The 19459-nt window shown below is 44.3% G+C and overlaps 1 protein-coding gene across 3 annotated transcripts; it reads right to left on the bottom strand.

The window, feature by feature from the left end:
- Positions 1-2060: 2060 nt before the first annotated feature.
- On the bottom strand, positions 2061-13932 carry LOC115643774. 3 transcript variants are annotated; one of them, XM_030547757.1, is made up of 4 exons: positions 13496-13932; positions 4456-4557; positions 3472-3759; positions 2061-2214 (listed from the first exon to the last, which is right to left on the bottom strand). In XM_030547757.1, exons 1-4 carry the CDS (start codon positions 13689-13691, stop codon positions 2162-2164), a joined length of 639 nt encoding a protein of 212 aa, XP_030403617.1. In that variant the 5' UTR covers positions 13692-13932; the 3' UTR covers positions 2061-2161. The 3 variants fall into 3 exon arrangements, with proteins under 3 accessions (XP_030403617.1, XP_030403618.1, XP_030403616.1); XM_030547758.1 differs by having other exon boundaries at positions 3598-3759; XM_030547756.1 differs by lacking the exon at positions 2061-2214 and having other exon boundaries at positions 2347-3759.
- Between the last annotated feature and the right edge of the window lie 5527 nt (positions 13933-19459).

Here is a 19459-nt window from a genome sequence, read left to right as displayed (position 1 = left end):
CATTTGTTCCTTCAGTGTAATTCATCTGTATAGAAAACAAATGGATATTTGTTTATCAGCTAAGCAAAATTACTCAGGGCCAGATCCCCAGCTGATATAAATTGGCATTGCTGGAGCTAGTGGGCCAGATCCCCAATTGAGATATAGCAGTATAGCTCCACTAGAGTCAAGGGGGCCAGGTTCCCAGCTAGTGTAAATTGATGGAGCTATACTGAAGTCAATGCAGGCAGGTCCCCAGCTGGTGTAAATCAGTGTAGCTCCACAGAAGTCAATGGGTCAGATCCCCAGCTGGTGTAAATTGGCCCAGATATATCTAAGTCAATAAGCTAGATCCCCAGAGGGTGTAAGTTGTTATAACTCCACTGACTCCAGTTGAACTCTGCCAGTCTCCACCAGCTGAGGAACTATCTCCCTGTAACACCCTGGCTAAGTGAATCGTGACCTTCTGTAGTGACTGGTCCACACAGATGACACAAGCCTTCTATCACTGGCAATGAGTGAACTACTCCATTAGCTCATGCAGCTGTGGCTTGCCCTGTTGGGTCCTACTCCCAAGCTCATTGAACTCAGTGACAGTGGGTTCTGAAGGTCCATGTTTCCAAAATTCTGAGCAAGGTTCTGGGCAGCAAAGTACAATCTTTGCTCTGATTTCAGGAGTCATGTAACTACGTTCAGAAGAGGTCTGGTTGATACAGAGATTGTCACCAGCGCTGTATCCAAATCAGAGCTCCCCGTCATGCAACCAGTCATGCACAGGCAATTTTAAAGGGCCAAGTTTAGCCAGGAAGAGGTCACTATAACAGGATACAGCTGTGGGAAGTTAGATGCTCTTGTCAGGCAGAAGATGGAAGGTGAAGGTTTAGTCTGGGACTTTCAGAGACCTACGGGCCTTAGGCACCATACCTGACTTCCAGTGAGTGTCAGAAGACTTTGGATCTAAATGGATTAAGCTAATTCGAAATAAAACACTCTTATTCTGGAATAAGAGCATCCACACAGGGAGTTAATCAGGAATAGCTGTTCCAGAATAACTTCCCACCTAAGCAAGCCCTTATTCCTTTCAGCCCATTTTTGAAAGTCCCTGATTTAGGGCTTATTGTAATGTAAATTTTACTTATTTCTTTGAAGTTCTGAAAATTGATACTTAAAACTTGTGCCAGCTAAGGAAGTTGAATTTTATTCTGTCTCTCTGTGCCAAGGTAGAATGCGGAATGAAAGCAAACACTGCAGGTACTAGGAGCTGAATTCTCACATGGGTGACTAGTCCCATATCTGCCCCTTTGGAATAAATGGATGTTTCCTTTCTGACCATCCTGCAAGTAAGACAGACAGAACTGGGAGTGTCTGTGAGCAAGACAGAAAGCTGAGGTGAGATTTTCAAAGCTGCCTAAGGAATTTAGATGCCCATTTTCCACTGGAATACAGTGTGTGGTTTGACCCCTAAACCCTTTCTAGAATAAAATTATCAGAACATCCTAGAGTTTTTTGTGATTCTATCATAAATCTCAAGGGATCAGCTTGTGCATGAGAAACCCTAATTTTCAGAATTAAAAAAAGTTAAGATGCCATAAGAACGAAAATCCTTTTTGCCTGCTAAATCAACTTTTATCCCAAGATTGGAAAGAACTTTACAGACACTATTTAAACTTCACGACCCTTTAGCTGTACCTTGATGGTCTCCTTCCCAAGTACTTACCCAGCCTGACCCTGTTTAGTGGTCTGTCTCATGGGGTCACTATAAATATTATTATTCCCTGGAAAGCCATAAATATTATCATCTCCACTCTATACATGGACAAGCTCAGAAACAAAGACGTGAAATGACTTCCCACCAGGGCAGGCTCCAGGCCCCAGCGCACCAAGCGTGTGCTTGGGGTGGCATGCAGAGGGAGGCGCTCTGCTGGTTGCTGAGAGGGCGGCAGGCGGCTCCGGTGGACCTTCCGAAGGCGTGCCTGCAGAGGGTCCGCTGGTCCCGCTATTCCGGTGGAGCATCCGCAGGCATGCCTGTGGGAGGTCCACCGGAGCTGCGGGACCGGCGAACGGCAGAGCCCCCCCGCGGCATGCTGCAGTGCTTGGGGCTGCGAAATCGCTAGAGCCGGCCCTGCTTCCCACCCAGGTCACAGCATGACTGGGAAGATCAGCATAGATATTTGGGAGACATTTATTCCATTTGTATTCCAGTCCTGGGCTTCCAAGGCGGGTATCCTCGAGAACCTGGAAAACAAAACAAAAGAAAAGAATTGCAGCGAACTCTCACTGAGCATCTCTTTCTTCACAGTGATCCTATGAGATATCCTCACTAAGCAAGAATGATCTGGGTCAGCTCTTGAATGAAGGATCCTCAGAGAACAACCCAAATGCCGGAGAGAGCAATGTGGATTACACTGTGCCCTTGGAGACAGTGCTAACCACAGTGCCCCAGCATATGTCTTGGGGACAATGTGTTGGAAGGACCGTGGCTGGGGCTCAACCGGGAGGACTCTCCTCACACAGTCAGTGCTGACCCCAATGTCCCTGTGAGACACTAGGTGAGCTGTGCTGCAGAGAGAGGGGGACTCAGTAGGGAGCACTGTCTCCTCTCAGTCAAGGCTGACCCCAATGCCCCAGTGCAATGTTAGGGGGTTGTCTTGCAGGGGTTATGAGGGGGTCCTGAAAATGGGGGAGGTACATACTAGGCATTGCTAAGCTATGCCTCCGTTGCCTCTACCCATGCTACTGCAATCACACTGCTATTTATATTTGCACTAGCTCAAGGACTATTAAAGCAGAGGAATCATATCCCTTGCTCATAGCGTAGATGTATGTTAAGTAACGGTGCTCTTTTCCTGTGAGAAAGGGCATATGGCTAGGGTGACCCTATCTAGATAGATCTAGATACAGATGAGAAACCAATGATGAACCTTGATTTGAATTTAAAAGGTGTTAAAGAAACAAAGGCTCTGAAAGCTTAATGTGAATTGCACATCTCAGAGAGAATAGGAGACATTCTGAATTGGGAAAACAGTAATCTTGATGCTACAACCAGATTAAAGGTCCCATTGCAGACATGAGAAGGTCTCAGAGCACTTTCCATGGCAGAAGGGTGGGAGGTGGGTAGTTCGTTAATCAATGTACGTGAAGTGCTTTGAGATCTTCACATGGAAGGAGACTTTAGAGAACGGCAAAAGTGTAATAATTTAGTATTAATGAGAAACTGTCTATGAATTTTAGTCCCAGGTTCTAGGTTCTGTAAGAATAAAAATATTGGTTGTTTCACACAATCTGCCACAAATCCAATAGAAATTCTTCTCTTTAGTGCTGGAACCCTATACCCACCCAGCCCCATGCATCCATTGCCTGAGTCAGAGGAAGTGACACTAACCAGGCTGCTATCTCCTTGCTCAGGTGAGAAAAGAGTGGGTGTCTCATCTGCTGGATATGCAGAAATATCCAGGGATGGCCACCCAAAGGAGCAAGAGAAATGGGATTTACTCATCATTTTATGGAGACAGGGTTGCTCCTCCCAGCTGGGATCACTTGTCCTAATTTGATTCTCCATCGTTCCCAGGTTCATGCTTGTGACTTTGCATAGCCTTCTGTTTTGTTTCACCTGGGTACCTTCATGTGGATTGGGGATGTCATCAGTGGTTTGTTCCACACTTTGACTGAAGAACCTGTATTTGCTCATTTCCTCATGCCCCGGAGCTGAGCGCCTGAGAGCAACAGCCTCTTTTGTGAGATGCAGGGTGTCCAGAGAGCATCTGGGAGGAGGCAGGTGGTCTGGAACAGAGGCAGCTGTATTGTCCCAGACACAGAAACACCCATTAAGTGAGCAGAAGAGAATGTGGGGAAGTGAATTCCCAACATGTTGGCATAAACCAGATTCCATCTCATTGTCCAGCATCTCACCTCTCCCCTGCCATGGAAACACCCTGTGGCAGATAAATTCCGACATAGGTCACACTCTGTGGCAACAACATGGGGATAATAAGAGGATGCTGGTGATGGCCAAGGTTTATTGGAGGTGATGTTATTTTAATGAGGATTAATACTGAGGCCTTGAGGGACTGTAGCCATTATAGATATCCTGGCACTTTCACCAATAACTGAGCATCCCAGGTCCCAGCTTGGTGAAACCTTTTACCTTTACCCTGTGTGTGAGATTCTCCTTAAGCTCCTATCTATTTTTAATGTTGCTAAGCAGCTGTTAGATGTCTATCACATCCCACCTCAGAGGTTCGTTGTGTTGATACTGAACCCAGTGTACACAGCATCTGACATGTGAATCCTTTACGGTCCACTGGGATGAGAGATAAGATGGAGATCTGTACAGGGAACACATTCTCAGACCTTCCACTTTGGGCTGATAGTCAAGAGGAGAAATTCCATTGCAAATGGGATATTTTGTTTGGGGAATTTCCCATGACATGAGAATGGGAGGTGCAAAATGAGCGGGCCAACTGGTAAGTCTGTTACCTTCATTGTGCCAGCAGCAGTTGGAGATCAAGAAGATGATGCTGATGATGGTGAAGAAAGACACAGCCACCACAAGTTCCTGAAGCCAAAAACTCATTTGAACTGTGTAGAGAGGAGAATATCTGGTGAAGTATCAAGTACCACAGGATTTGTTTGGGACAGCTGGAGACACAAACATCTCCTCTAAACAGATATCTGGCCTTTAATCAATATTTCTCTTGCCATCATTCTATCTAGAGTCCTTCTTTCACTCTCTGTGCATGGATGTCTCTGTAGTGGTCTCTATATCTCACAGGTTGCTATGAGGACCCTTCTGTCCTTTGGGACTGGGAAGTTTGGGAAGTATGTTACTCTTGGGTATGTGTGAGGGGCATTCAAAGTGATGGAGAATCTCACCTGTCACCTCGACATTGACAACCTCACTCCTGGGGGACAGAATCCACCACCCTCTCACATCCTCCTCATACTCACAGGCATATCCCCCAGCGCACTTTGGAGTTGTTTGTGGGATATGGAGCATAGACCAGTTGGAAAGGTGACCACCAGTGTCCACAGTGCTACACACCCCACAGCTGTGCTCTGACCCTGCTGCCCTGGGGATTATCTCAACTCCATCCTTGTAGAAATGACACCTCCAATGGACAGCACTCCCAGGGACCACACAGAAGAGAAGCACAGCACCTCCTTCTTTCACCACTCCCAATGGGGGATCAATGTTCAGTGTTGGCTGGGGAAGGGGATCTGAGAGGGGAGCAGGGAAGGTAAAATATTAGTATGTGTCATCTGGGGGCAATGGTCAGAATCAAACTTTATTTTTGTTCTTTCTCCAATTTTTCTTTCTTTACCAGAGGACCCTGACAGACTTTATTGAATGACATATTAGACCCTGGTGGATGGAGGACCAACTACTCTGACAGAATTCTGGGAGTTAGTATCTGTTTCTTTCAGAGGAAGGTGCTGCCCGAAACCCCAAGACCTAAGAAACGTTAATAACCAGAAACCCAGTCTCTATTCATAATGACTGTCTTTCACCCTTCCCTCTGGTAAATGCCCCAGGGTGAAAATCTGACCTATTTAAGTCAAAGGGAATTTTTAATTCCATGGGGCCAGGATTTCACCCCTATTGTCTAGTGTTGTGGAAAAGACCACCACTTATTCGATTTTGGTCAGACAGGCCGAGGCACCTTTATTGATAAACAAGAGTACAAGTATGCATACAGGGAGAGACAGAAATTCCATGCAAGGAAAAACCTACTCTGCCCCTTACAATATTTACCAAGCTTATAAAAGCTAAAACCGCAAAACATCATATGGATTACACAAGTTATTTGCTTATTTTTGGTAGTTAATATTGCAGATCAGCAGGTTATTTACTGTAAATTCAGCTTGGGGTATTTCCAGTTAGGGGCTTTTGCAATTACATTGTCTTATGACTTTTTGATTGCGAATACATATTGCACAAGCTATTAGCATATTGCATAGGTCACACATTTCGGCAGTGATTAAGCTGGTCACTTGATAATGCCATCTGGCAATTTTCTATAAGCAAGTAGTTTTATTATGCTATATTTTGCTTAAAGCCAGACTGGCAGGAAAAGACCCCTGGTCCCTCCCTGCTTAATTCCTCTTTTGTCAGTGTTTCATACTCATATTTCTTAATACTTGGTTTCCTCTCCACCCAGTGCGCTAGACATTACTGATAAACAAGTTAGGCCGGGATATATGGGCCTATAAACCAATACAGCTAAAAGTATTTATAATTATTACAATATTGTATATTAAAATCACAGAAGCTTATATCAATGTTGGGGATCTGCAGCCAGGACTGATTTGCCTTATTATTTCAACCAGGGTCCCGCTGCAGTATCCATGGCAGTGACAGCAAATTCTTAGGCATTGGTTAAACAAGATTTTAGGAAGACAAAAGTTTACAAGTATTTAATTATATTTGAACCGTAGATGCTCATATTACTGTTGGGGACCTACCACTAGGGTACTTGATCGTACATGGTCTTCAATCAGAACCCTAGGGCAGGATCCACACCAGTGACAGGAAGATTCTAAAGGCAGTGGCTTTAACAAGGGCAGACAGCTACAAATATTCAGTTATATATCAGGACCACAGATGTCTGTATTACTGTTGGTAACCCGTCACAAGAATACTGTTTGTGCATTGTTTTCCGACCAGAACCCTAGGGTGGGGTCCCCACCAGCAACAGTAAACTTTTAGAGGCAGTGGCCACAGATGGCCTGAGTTGGCTGGCACTAAAGCTACATATAAAGGGTGAGGGGTTATGATTCCTTTCATTCCCTCCTTTTAATGCCTTTCAATGGCATTAAATTTTAGACATCGGTATGTAATAAGTTGAGATCCTCCGTGTGTAAGTGTTGACTATTAAAGTAAGGGGGGTTATTATTTCTATCTCTATAGAGTGGTGAAACCAAAGCAAGCGATTGTGGTGAGGTGCGGGGGGTGGACCTTGGGCATTGACAATATCTTTTATAGACGCGGGAACAAAGACAAATTGAAAACAGCACTCCTCCCCCAATTAGGCCCCATACAAGCTTTTTGTCCCCCAGGGGTGGTTTGAAGACCTTTGTAAGTTGGCAGAGGACATCTGTATCCACACAGAGAGTGGTGAGTCTATGAGCAGTCTGAAAGGCATTAAGTTCGGCTTGGTACATATTTTTGAGGATATGGACCTGTTTTTGCATTTGGGATATTTGTTGAATTTCTGGTAAAAGAGACAGTAATGAATGAAAGCGATCGGGTACTATAGATGTCCAATTAAAGGGAATCTGGAATTGTATGGAAACCTGATATGATATATCTGTGGGCCAATATATGGCGTGAGTGCCTGAGGACGTGACTAGATTAAAAGCCACATCACGCAAATTCAAGGAATTAACAGAGACACAACTATTACTTACCTGAATGAGGGTATGGTTGGAGGGGGTTGTTATACGCCCAGCACCCTCCCAACACACATGCTGAGGCACTGTGACAATTTCGCCGGGTTTAAGTTTTCACATACATTGGAGCTGGGGAGGTTCTAAAGGCCAATATGTCCACAGATTACCTTGTCCTATGCAGAAGTCGGGTGTAATGGCCGGGGCACTGACCAGGAAGCGGTTAGGGCCGTGGGGGGGGGTTTATTTCCCACACCTATTGGTGGATCACCCAGTCCCACAAACAACCTGCCCAAGGGCTAGGGAGGATGCGGTAAGTGGGGGCCCACACCCCTTTCACAGGACCATAAGCCTGGAAGGAGCACTGGGACCGAATGCATCGCCACCCTGAAAACTTCCAAGTATACCTCCATGGCCACAAATTGGGCGGCATGCCAGAAGCGTTTGTAAGGGCATTGGGCCAAGTTTGGTGTTTAAGGTCCTCTTGGATGGAGGCCAACACTACATTAAGGTAGTCCTGCACTTCCGAGCAGGCATGGTCCCACTGCAATGCCTTTCCTGCTCCCACAGTTTGCTGGACCATGTGCTTGAGCACCTCTTGGGTGATAGCACAAAGGGTGGACACCACATGTAGCTCACCCGCTCCTGTTTGTACCTCGGTCACTTGTGCCCCCGAAATTAAGCCCGCTGCTTGTTCCAACTGGCCTAATCTACCCTCGTGTTGCTGGGTCTTACAAATGTTCCAAGCGGAGGCAGCACTACTGGCCACCAGCCATAGGGTGTCAGTTATACCTCTAGTTTTCCTGGACTGGCTCCACACCCTTTGCTGCAACAATCTGATGGCTGCCCCTCGGGAACAATTAGGGTAAACAGCAGCAATTTGGAAGTGGGTTAAGGGAAGGGTAAACTTAATGGTTCCCAAAGTGGCATTTAAGATAGTCCATTTAAATCTGATTAATGCGGATTTTTCTGCAGGTTCATACCACAGCTGCTGGTCATACACTTGAATGTTTTCTTTTGATAGGGAGACATTGGGAGTGTGACTAGGGGTATATTGAATTAACGTGCAAGTTATATTTTCGGTAAGGGGAAGTTCCTCCTCACAGCTAAAGACAATAGTAGAGAAGTATACTCTTTGCTTGTAGACCATAGTCCTGGTTACCCGGGTGACTAAGAAACAGGAAGAACCCTGCATATCATGGGCAGAACAAAGACCTGGGATTAACATAGAGTCCACATTATCACGCCAATTATCGACAAGGTAAATGATGTTGCGGGGATACGAATTATTGCATTTGGGCTGTAAAGTTATGTTAACAAAAGAAATATATACCGTGTCAGATGTTTCCCATTCCACCACTCATTCATAAAGGAGATTCTGGTAGAAGAAAAATAACTTGAGAGCACAGTAGGAAAACAAATTACCAGAGGGGGATGGTCTGGGCCACTGCAAAATAGTTGAGGTTTCACCCTTTGTAAATTCAAACTGAGGGCATGGTTTGCTACGGGCATTGTTTAGGGTGGGTGGGGAAAGGGTAGGCCAGGGAGGAGGAGGGGTGACATGGGAGGAGTTGGGCTTAACTAACAATTCAGGGATGGTTTGACATGGCCAGGGGACTTGACCTGGCTTACAGGCACCGGTTGAAGGACTAAAACCCAATATCCATTCTATCCCGCAGGACCAAGCCTGCTTACCACAAGTTCCCCCTTGGTACCACATTATGTACCGCCTTTTATACCATGGCCAATTTTTAACATCCTCAATGATAAGAGGTTTCTTTTTTCCCATTACTGACCGGATGGTTCTTTTGTCGCTTGGGGCCAGGGGAAGATTTAAGCCCTCCTTTGACCATGTTCTAGATGATTGCCATGTTTTGGTAGCAAAGGCAGTATCAGGTTTGTGATAGAAATGAAAAGAATCCAAAGAGTCAGGTTCAGAGCCAACACCAGGGCTATAAGTGCAGCCATAAGCCAAAGGATCCATTTTAGTTGCCGGTACCTCATGTCCGTTCGCATTATTACAAGTCTTTGTGCAGTCCTTGGAAAAGTTGTGTGGGATGCGTGGGCCAACTTTCTGATTTTAGCCCTCGGAGAGGTCATTATAATGGCAAAGCGGCAGAGTTTACAACCTGGATTACCTCAGTCTATTTTCCGAGTCCTCAGGTTATACTTGGGTTTTTGTTTAGGTGTGTCTGGTAGTGTGGTAGGCTGGGGAGGTGCTCCTGTTGGTCGGGCTTGATCTGTTGGGATACCAGAAACACTGACAGAGTCCAAAGGCCGTGAGACCTTCTTGCAGTGTGAGGCGTGGATCCAATTGGGAAGTCCCTGGCACTTTACTGGAGTATGCATAGTCAGCAACACCTGGTACGGACCCTTCCACCGGGGTTCCAGGGACGACTTGCGCTGAAAGAGTTTACAGCAGACCCAGTCTCCAGGCTGCAACGGATGGCACGCAGTCTCCGCAGGATCCGGCAGGGCACTTTGTACCTGTGAATGAACACACCTGACATGACGAATTAGTGTCCTACAATATGTTAGTACTGTATCATCATTTAACTGTAAATCAGTTTGGCTGGGGAGCAGAGGTGGGGAAACAGGCATTCTCATGGGCCATGCCATGAGAATCTCATGTGGAGACAAGCTGTGTTTTCTCCTAGGGGTATTTCTCATTTGCATTAAAACCAGGGGCAGGGCATCCGGCCATTTAAGGTCTGTCTCAGCGCACAGTTTGGCCAGTTTGTTTTTTAGATCCTCATTTTTTCGTTCCACTGCTCCCGCACTCTGAGGACGGTGGGCGCAATGTAGATGTTGCTCAATATTGAGTGCCTTACAAACCTGCTTCATGACTTGCCCCGTAAAATGGGTGCCTCTATCACTATTTATTGAGGCGGGAAGCCCAAAGCAGGGAATGAAATCCCTTAATAGTTTCTTTGCAACCGTTATTGCATCTGCTTTAGCACAAGGATAGGCTTCCACCCAGCCTGAAAACATACAGACACAAACCAAGACATACTCGTATGAACAGCATTTTGGCAGACTGATAAAATCGATTTGAATATTTACAAAGGAACCCCATGGTGGAGGGTGCGCTGCCAGAGTGGTACGCACAGTTTGCCCACTATTATGAACCATACAGATTGGGCAAGAGCGACAGTATTGTTGGGCCACACTCAAAAATCTTGGAGCAAACCAAAATTGGGCCACAGAAGCAATCATTCCCTCCTTGCGGACATGGGCTAATCCATGGGCCACATGGGCCAGGTAAGGAAGCAGGGCCAGGGGCGCAATCACGCGACCATCTGGGGCGCGCCACAAGGCATCGTCTGGATGCGGAAAGCAATTGCACTGTTCCTAGCTCTGTTTCTCCTCCTCAGATGCCGACTCCTGCATTTCCACAAGGTCTGACAGAGAGGCGGCTGCTGAGGGATGCTGGAGCACACAGAGAGGAACCACTTCAAAGGGGGCTGGGGACCCAGAAAGAGCAGCCTGTCTGGCAGCAGCATCTGTCAGGGCATTTCCGCGCGTAACATCATCACAGGGAGTTTGATGAGCCAGACATTTCACAACAGCAATGGCTGAGGGTAGCTGAAGAGCAGATAATAAAACACTAACATATGAAACATTGCCAATGGGTGTCCCGCTAGAAGTAAGGAAACCCCTATATTTCCATAGCTGCCCATAATCATGCACGTAAGCTGCCCATAATCATGCATGGCCCCGAAGGCATACCTAGAGTCAGTATAAATATTAACAGAAGTTCCGGTTGCCAAATGGCAGGCTCTAGTAAGAGCGACTAACTCCACCACCTGGGCGGACCTAGCTGGTGGAAGGGAGAAGGCTTCTAAAATTCCATGCAGATCGCACACAGCATAGCCTGCTACAAGTTGGCCAGACGAATTTCGGAGGCAAGATCCATCAACAAAGAGGATTAATTCAGGGTTCTGTAGAGGAACATCTTGCAAATCAAGTCTAGGGGCAGAAAGTTCAGCAGTTACAGAGAGACAATCATGCAGTTCGCCATCCTTTGTTGTAGGCAAGAGGGAGGCGAGATTCAGTATGGAACACCTAGTTAAAGTAACATTAGCAGCATTCAAGAGGAGCATTTCATATTTAGTAAGTCGGGAATTTGAGAGATGCTGAGTTTTACCCTTTGTAAGGAAGGCAGTGACAGCATGGGGAACTGCCACATCTAAAGGGTTTCCTAACACCAGAGAGGCGGAAGCTTCCACAAGCATTGCAGCAGCAGCTATCGATCTGAGGCTTGGGGGTAGACCCACAGCCATGGGATCCAGCATGGAGCTAAAATAAGCTACGGGTCTATGCTTATCTCCATGCAGCTGTGTAAGGACCCCTTGAGCCGTACCCTCCCTTTCATGACAATAGAGGGTGAAAGGTTTTTTGTAATCGGGGAAGCCCAGAATGGGAGCCTGGGCCAAGGCACTTTTGACCTGAAGAAATGCTTTTTCTGCACTGCTAGTCCAGGGAATGGGATCAGGGCTTTTATTCTGGGTCAAATTTTGTAAGGGGCGAAAAAGGGAAGCATAACCTGAAATCCACTGCCGGCAATAGCCAGCCATCCCAAGGAACCTTGCAATTGCTTTTTGGTGATAGGTCTGGGCACTTTGAGGATAGCCTGGATGCGTGAGGATGACAAGCCTCGCTTGCCTGCCGAGATATCATGTCCAAGATAGTGAACTGCGGAAGAGCAAAGTTGTAATTTAGCTTTTGATACTTTATGACCCTTTTGGGCTAAGGCTTGGAGCAAAATCAGCGTGTCAGTTTTTGAAGCTTTTAAAGAATTAGATGCTAGTAACAGGTCATCTACATACTGGATTAGGATGGAACCCATTGGGAACCGAATGTCGTCCAGATCTTGTTTTAAGATTTGAGAGAAAATAGTAGGAGACTCAGTATAGCCTTGCGGTAGCCGGGTCCAGGTATACTGGGACCCCTGATAAGTAAAGGCAAATAAATACTGACTATTTTCATGGATTGGAATAAAGAAAGCAGAGCACAAATCAATTACAGAAAAATACTGAGCAGTGGGGGGAATGCAGGAGAGAATTGTAGCAGGATTTGGGACCTCAAGGAAGGTGGGAAGTACCGCAGCATTTATAGCTCAAAGGTCTTGGACAAACCGCCAAGTTGGCTTGCCAGATTTATGCACAGGCAGAATCGGGGAGTTACATTTACTAACAGTGGGCACAATGACTCCTTGTTCAAGCAGGGCCGTAATTACAGGCCGGATTCCATCCTCGGCTTGCTTAGACAATGGATACTGTCGAATTCTGGGAAGAGGCTTTGCTGGGTTCAAACGAATTTCAACCGGCTGGGCAGAGCCAATACACCCAACCTGGTTGGCATGCTCAGCCCATAGTGTGGGGGAGACCTTGGCCAACAGTTCCTGTTGCAACAAGGGAGCACTGGAGTCGGTGTCCCCCACAGGTGCTGGCTCCTCTTGTAATTTCAGTTTTTCTGAAAAAAAATCTTTTTGATAATGTTGAAAAAGTTTTATTCTAATATTTTTTGGAATAGAACATTTTGTTTTTCCATTGTAAAAGAACTTTTTGTTTCAAAATTTCTTTTATAACACACACACATATTTATATATATATATATATATATATATATGTATATATATATATATATATATATATATATATATATATATATATATATATATATATATATGTATATATATATATATGTGCGTGTGTGTGTCAAAATCAAAACAAAATGTTTCAGTTTACTAAAAACAAAATATTTTGATTGAGCCATATTTTTTTTTGACAAATTGCTTCAGAGGAAATTTTAGGGTTTGTTCCAATTCAGAACAAGAGCAGATTTTGAATCACTGAATTTCCCTCAAAATGGAAATTCTGGTTCCCACACAGCTTTAATTCATCCATCCACAATACCATTATTCTAGCTGTAGCCTTCATTCTTCCTCCAAGGTACTTAGAAAGCTCCTTTCTCTGGAATATCTAAATGCCTATGTCTTCCACCTCTCCCACCTGCCCCCATTGCACTGACCTGTTTACAGCTAAGTGACTGGAGTTTATCTCACTGACTGCAAAAGGAAGATTTACACAGGACACCAAATTAAACAGAAGGGAAAATGGAGACTCACCTGTCACTGTTACCCAGATGGGGTTGCTCTCTTTACATGGGATCTCTCTACTGGATTGCTGTATCCCGTAAATGCATGTGTAGGTTCCAGCATCTGCCATACTCAATGCAGGCAACTGAAGTAATTGGGTGTGACTGAATGGAGATGACAGGGCCCATCTAGAGTCTAGTCTCCGCCCTTCCCCATGAACTCTCATTGCAGACACTGTGTCTCCCTCGGGAGCAGAACATGTCAGAGCGACAGGTTCTCCAGCTACATAGACAGGATACTCAGGAGCCAGGGTGAGAGAGGGGGATGCTAGAGGGGTAGAACACAGAAAGAGGGGAAGTGCTCATTACTTGCCCAAGGATGGGGTAGGGGGTGGTGAGGACTTTTTTTTCCAAGTGGAGTCACGCTTGCTGACTGAATAGAAGGGAATATCAGCGACTGTGTCCATGATCCATGGAAACAAACTTCTTTCAATCTCACTGCCCAGTGCTGTAGGCCAAACTGCCATGCAATCCAATACAAACTCATATGACTGGTTAAAAAATTTTTCGCAAGGGAAATTGTCCATTTTTCAGTGAAAAATCAAGAACTGAACATTTCAGGGCGGGTGGGTGCGGGGGGGGGACGTGAAAATATTTGGCCGATAAATACATAAAAATCTGAAAAGTTCTGAAATGCTTCAGAGGGAGAGGAAAATAAAAAAAATAAAATAAAAATAAATAAACCCATAACCTTGGACATTATTCATTTTAATGCACTCAGTGGCAAAAGGGAATAGAGAGGGAATGCGCAGAAAAGACACAAATACAAAATATGTGAAATTTTGAATTATTTTCAAAACAAAAGTGATAAACATTTTTAAAAAAATGGTTTTTTTCTATTTCAAACAGTGAGCAATTGAAATAAATTTTAAATTTCAAAATTGTTCATTCAATTGTTTGCCCATTTTCCAGTCAGCGCTACTCTGGAGTATGGTAGATACTAATTTTATTTGTTTATTATTTATACTGTGGTAGCACCTAAGTGCTCCAGGCACAGACCAGGGCCCCACAGTGCTAAGTGCTGTACAAACACAGAACAAAAAGATGTTTCCTGCCCCAAACAGGTTACAATCTAATTATAAGACAAAGAAACAGCAGGTGAATATGGAAAGACAGATAAATAGCTTGCAGGTTGATCCCTAGGGTTCAATCCGGCCTCTCTCTGAATCTTCCTGTGATGGTACCTCCCGTAAGGCTTTATGGAAATATGCTCATGAATGTATATATGTAACATAACTAGAATGTGTTTTATGCTACATATCCCATGTAACATATATCTGTAAAGGTTATAATCCACTGAATGTATTAATCCTATTTGTATGCATGTATCATTTTTGTATTCAAAGTTTTGAATGTTGGCTGTATATTGGCTTGATTTCTAAGTAACCTTAGTAGAGCATTTGGTCAGTTCCTGGAGAAAGGGATGATGAAATTAAGTACCTAATAATAAAATAAAAAAAACACATAAAGGACAATGAATTTTGGAGTGCTCCAATCCACACAAGAAGTCTACTTGAGGACGTTCAAGGTAGCATATGACCCATGGCTGCTACCTGGTAAGAAACTGTGAGTCATGCATGGATATGTGACTTGCCCAGGTGACTCCTGAACTCCATCTTGGAGTTGGACTTTGCATAGGAGAGAGGAGGGAGTTTCCACCCACAAGAGAAAGTCCATTTAAGCTGATGGGAGCAGGGACAGCTCCACAGTTTTTGTCGCCCCAAGCAGCACGCCGAATTGCTACCATGGGCGGCGGGGGCAGTCTGTGTGCCCTTAGGGCGACAGGCGCGTTTACGAAGAGGTGGCAATTCAGCAGCAGCTTCTATGTTTAGCTGAAGCCTCCCGGGACAGCTAAATATAGAAGATATCACCGAATTGCCCTCACCACGGAAATGAGCCTGCCGCCCTAACGGTGCACAGACTGCCCCCGCTGTCTGTGGCAGCATTTCAGAGCGCTGCTTGGGGGCAAAACAACAGGGACTGCTGCCCCTTGTAGAATGTCGCCCCAAGCAACAGCTTGGAATGCTGGTGCTTGGAGCTGTCCCTGGATGGGAGACCCCTCCATTTTGTCTTCAGCTGGCTAAAGAGAGAGCCTCTCCACCCCTAAAGATACCTGAAAGAAACTGGAACAAAAGACAATAACTACAAGGGGATGTGAGTGATTGCTGGACCTGGACTAGAAGAAAGTTAGTCTGTAAAAGGAAGCTTACTGGAAATGGTGAGATTTTATCTGTACTCAATGGTATTCAGTAATATTAGGCATAGATTTACGTGGTTTATTTTATTTCACTTGGTAATTCACTTAGTTCTGTCTGTTACTACTTGAAACCACTTAAATCCCACTTTCTGTATTTAATAAAATCACTTTTTACTTGTTAATTTACCCAGCGCACGTATTAATACCTGGGGGATGGGGGGCAAACAGCTGTGCATATCTTTCTATCAGTGTTATAGAGGATGAACAATTTATAAGTTTACCCTGTATAAGCTTTTTACAGGGTAAAATGGATTTATTTGTGTTTAGACCCCATTGGGAGTTGGGCATCTGATTGTTAAAGACAAGTACACTTCTGTAAGCTGTTTTCAGTTAAGTCTGCAGCTTTGGGGCACTTAGATCAGACCCTGGGTCTGTGTTGGAGCAGATGGGTGTGTCTGGCTCAGCAAGACAGAGTGCTGGATTCCCAGGCTGGCAGAGGCAAAGCGGGGGCAGAAGTAGTCTTGGCAGAGAACTTGGCAGTTCCTAACGGGGTTTCTGTGATCCAACCTGTCACACTTCCCATGTAGGAAATTTCATGGCTGCTTCCAAAAGGGCATTCCATTTTACTCAGTAACTCTCAATTTCACATCAGTCTCAGAGTTTGTGGTGAGTTACAGCTCCAGGGAGGTTGGAAACAGAGAAGGTAGAACTGGTTGGAACACAGCAAACCATGTTCTAGTAGGGGACAAAGGAGAAGTGATTTTATGTACTTATTTGCCGTTTATACCTTGGATCTCCCCATTCTTCATTCAAGGCATGTATCCTCTTCAACACTACATTTTAATTGGCCTGAAGAGGTTAACTGTTAGGTCTTAACAGAAGATAGTTGTGAGAAGAGAATTATTCACATAAACCACATTTCCTCTACTACTGTGGATCTATTTATAACATATATTTTAAGCTACTGCTGAAAGGCACCAGCTCAACCACCTCTCAAGCCCTTCCAGTGGGTGATGGGGACTCAGTCTTCTTTGACCAGTGCATTCTCATTGCCTTTACTGAGGCTACCAAACATAGGGTCACTTAGTGCTGATTTGTGCGGTGTGGGCATCTGTTCTGCTGGGAATGAAGCAGAAAACTCACCCAGTCAGTTCATGTAGGAAACAAGATGTAGCCATCAGAAGAGAACTAGAGCTGACTGAAAATGTTGCTTGTGTGTGTGGTGGAAAGCTCTTTCTTTTTCTCTGGAAAATGACTTTTTGACAAAAGGGGAGTTGAAAACTGAAAAATCCGAAATAATTTTTCTTCATTTTTGACTCTCCTGCCTCAAAACTTCAACTAAAAAAATTCAACAAAAATGAAAAACAAAAAAGATACGTTCATCACCACGCCCCCCCCAAAAAAAAAATATGGGAAAGAAGTAATGGGCTGATCGCTGATAATCCAAATTTACAGAAAAAAAAGTGAGAAAAATGCCGCTTGAGAACTTTTTAGAGTTAAAATCCAGTAATTTAAACTTTTGAATTAGGGCTGTTACAAATGGACTAGCAAATGAGTAGTACAAACTGGCATGATTTGTTGATTTAAGGCTATTCACTTTGTATATTTTGACATATGATGTTGACAATTTTTGTTAATGGTTTATAAAGCTTCAGCATCTTGAATCTCATTGTCTACTGTCATTAAATAATTGACTAACACCCCCCCATAATTTTCCACAACTTAGAAAATTAAAATGACTAAAAATCTAAAAAATGCTTAAAAATAAACTTTGATATTATCCATCAAAGTTAAAAAAAATAAAATTCTGCCAAGCTTACTTACATTGTCTGAATGTGCTGGGCTGGGGTTGTCATTGCAGTTTAAGGGAATGAGATGCCCAAAACTTATAAACTGTCAATGAGATTTGGGGACTAGATTCACGTTAGGCACCTAAACCCCAGAATCAGTCAGCAGGGAACTGATAAACCAGGGGAAGATAGGCATTCCTAAACTTAACTCACCTGCAGGGCCTGATCCATCAAGTGTGCTCAGAGCTTGCCTACTGGATTGGGTCCCTTTAGGTGATCTCGCACAGAATGGCCAGAAGGAGGAGGATGTACCCATGACTTTTAGCCCAGTGGTTAGGGTACTTGTCTGGGAGGAGGAAGACCCCTGATTCAAGTCCCACTCTGATTGAGAGGGAGCAGGGATTTAGACATGGCTCTTCTATATCTCAGCTGAATGCCCTAACCACTTGGCTATGGGATAGTCTGATGCAGGGCTCCTTCCTTCTCTCCTGAAGCTGTTGCACTTTGGATTAAAAACTATAAAAAGTCATTGGTATGGGGAAGCCTAAGTCTCCCATTTGTCAGGTGAGTGTTCTAATCATTGGGATGCAGAGTGATTTCACATTTGCTTTTTCTCTTTCTTTGGCCCAATGATTATTTCATAGTCTAAGTTAGTGGAACAGCTTCAATGGGAGAGACCAAGGGAGCCATCTGTCTGAATATCCCACACTCCACTGAAGGTCGGACAAGAAGCAGTGGGCTTAATCTGCAGCAAGGATTCGGTTAGATTAGATATTTGGAAAAATATTTCTGACTCAAAGGGTAGTTAAGTTCTGGAATTGTGGAATTCCCAGCACTGGAAGTTTTTAGGAACAGGTTGGACCAATACCTGTCAGTGATGATCTAAATGTACGTGGTCCTGCCTCGGTGCAAGGGGCTGGACTTGATGATCTCTTGATGTCCCTTCCAGCCCTACATTTCTATGATTCTAGAGTCCAGGAGTTAGGGCACTCACCTGAGAGGTTGCAAATCTCTGCCCCTGCTTGGGCAGAGATGGGGATTGAACCAGGGGCATTCCACATCTCAGGTGAGAACTTTAATCACTGGTCTAAAACTTATGAGGAAAGGCCTCTTTCCCCCATGCCCCTGGCTTCTTGCAAAAACAGTATAGACGACTAGTGCTGAGAGAAGGTTTGCAACTGAGACTCTCAAAAACAGGGAAGCACCTCCAGGACTTAGACATCAATCTCTGCAAGAGGGACACACCCTCAATTTGTCATCTGCTTAGTCCAAGAGTTGCCTAGGGTGTTGGCATTTGTGGATCCCCTTCTGAAGTTCCTATCTCTCCCCATTCATTGCATGGGGACCTAGATGCCTAACTCAGGCTTTGTGATTCACAGTGATTTTTCTCTGAGCCTAAAAGTTAGGTATGGTGAAGAAAATAAGAAGTTTCTTTGTGCATCTAGCCCTGGGTGCCTAACTCCCCTATGTGCCTTTGGAAATCTCAACCATAAATATTAATTAGCATATAAATATTTAAAATTATGGAATAGTGATACTTTCCTCTGAAATCTATACATGGAAAATGCTGTAGAAGAGTGAATCATCATTATCCTTTAAAAGCTTTGCACGTGTCCTGATTACAGATTTAACCAATTGTGATTCCAGCACTACAGACATAGAATAATTTTTCAAACATATCTGCAGGTGGAATTTTCAGAAGTGTCTAAGTAATTCTAAAATACAGGGGTGTTGAAAGTCAAATGAGTTGCTAAGGGACAGAATTTTAGAGGTGTTTAAGCACCTAAATGGGCAGTGAAATATCTTGTGGGATTTGTGAAAGCACACAGGTGCCTAACTCTCACTGACATTTTTGAGAGTTAGGTGACTAGACACTTTTGAAAAATCTTATTAGGTGCCTCTATCATTCTGTAGGCACCTAAGTACACATAAAAATCTAGCCCCTTGA

The sequence above is a fragment of the Gopherus evgoodei genome, unplaced genomic scaffold (assembly GCF_007399415.2).
Source record: "Gopherus evgoodei ecotype Sinaloan lineage unplaced genomic scaffold, rGopEvg1_v1.p scaffold_70_arrow_ctg1, whole genome shotgun sequence".
In the NCBI taxonomy this organism is placed as follows: Eukaryota; Metazoa; Chordata; order Testudines; family Testudinidae; genus Gopherus; species Gopherus evgoodei.
The sequence above is the reverse complement of the archived record's forward strand: the minus strand, read 5'-3'. Positions and strand labels throughout refer to the sequence as shown.

Excerpts from the sequence above, each read along its gene's own strand:
- LOC115643774 (XM_030547756.1), bottom strand. The coding sequence starts at position 13,691 with ATGAGAGTTCATGGGGAAGGGCGGAGACTAGACTCTAGATGGGCCCTG. Across the intron at positions 4,558-13,495 it reads CATCTGGGTAACAGTGACAG|TTCAAATGAGTTTTTGGCTT; the intron begins GTGAGTCTCCAT and ends CTCTCTACACAG. Across the intron at positions 3,760-4,455 it reads CTGCTGCTGGCACAATGAAG|ACCACCTGCCTCCTCCCAGA; the intron begins GTAACAGACTTA and ends CCTCTGTTCCAG.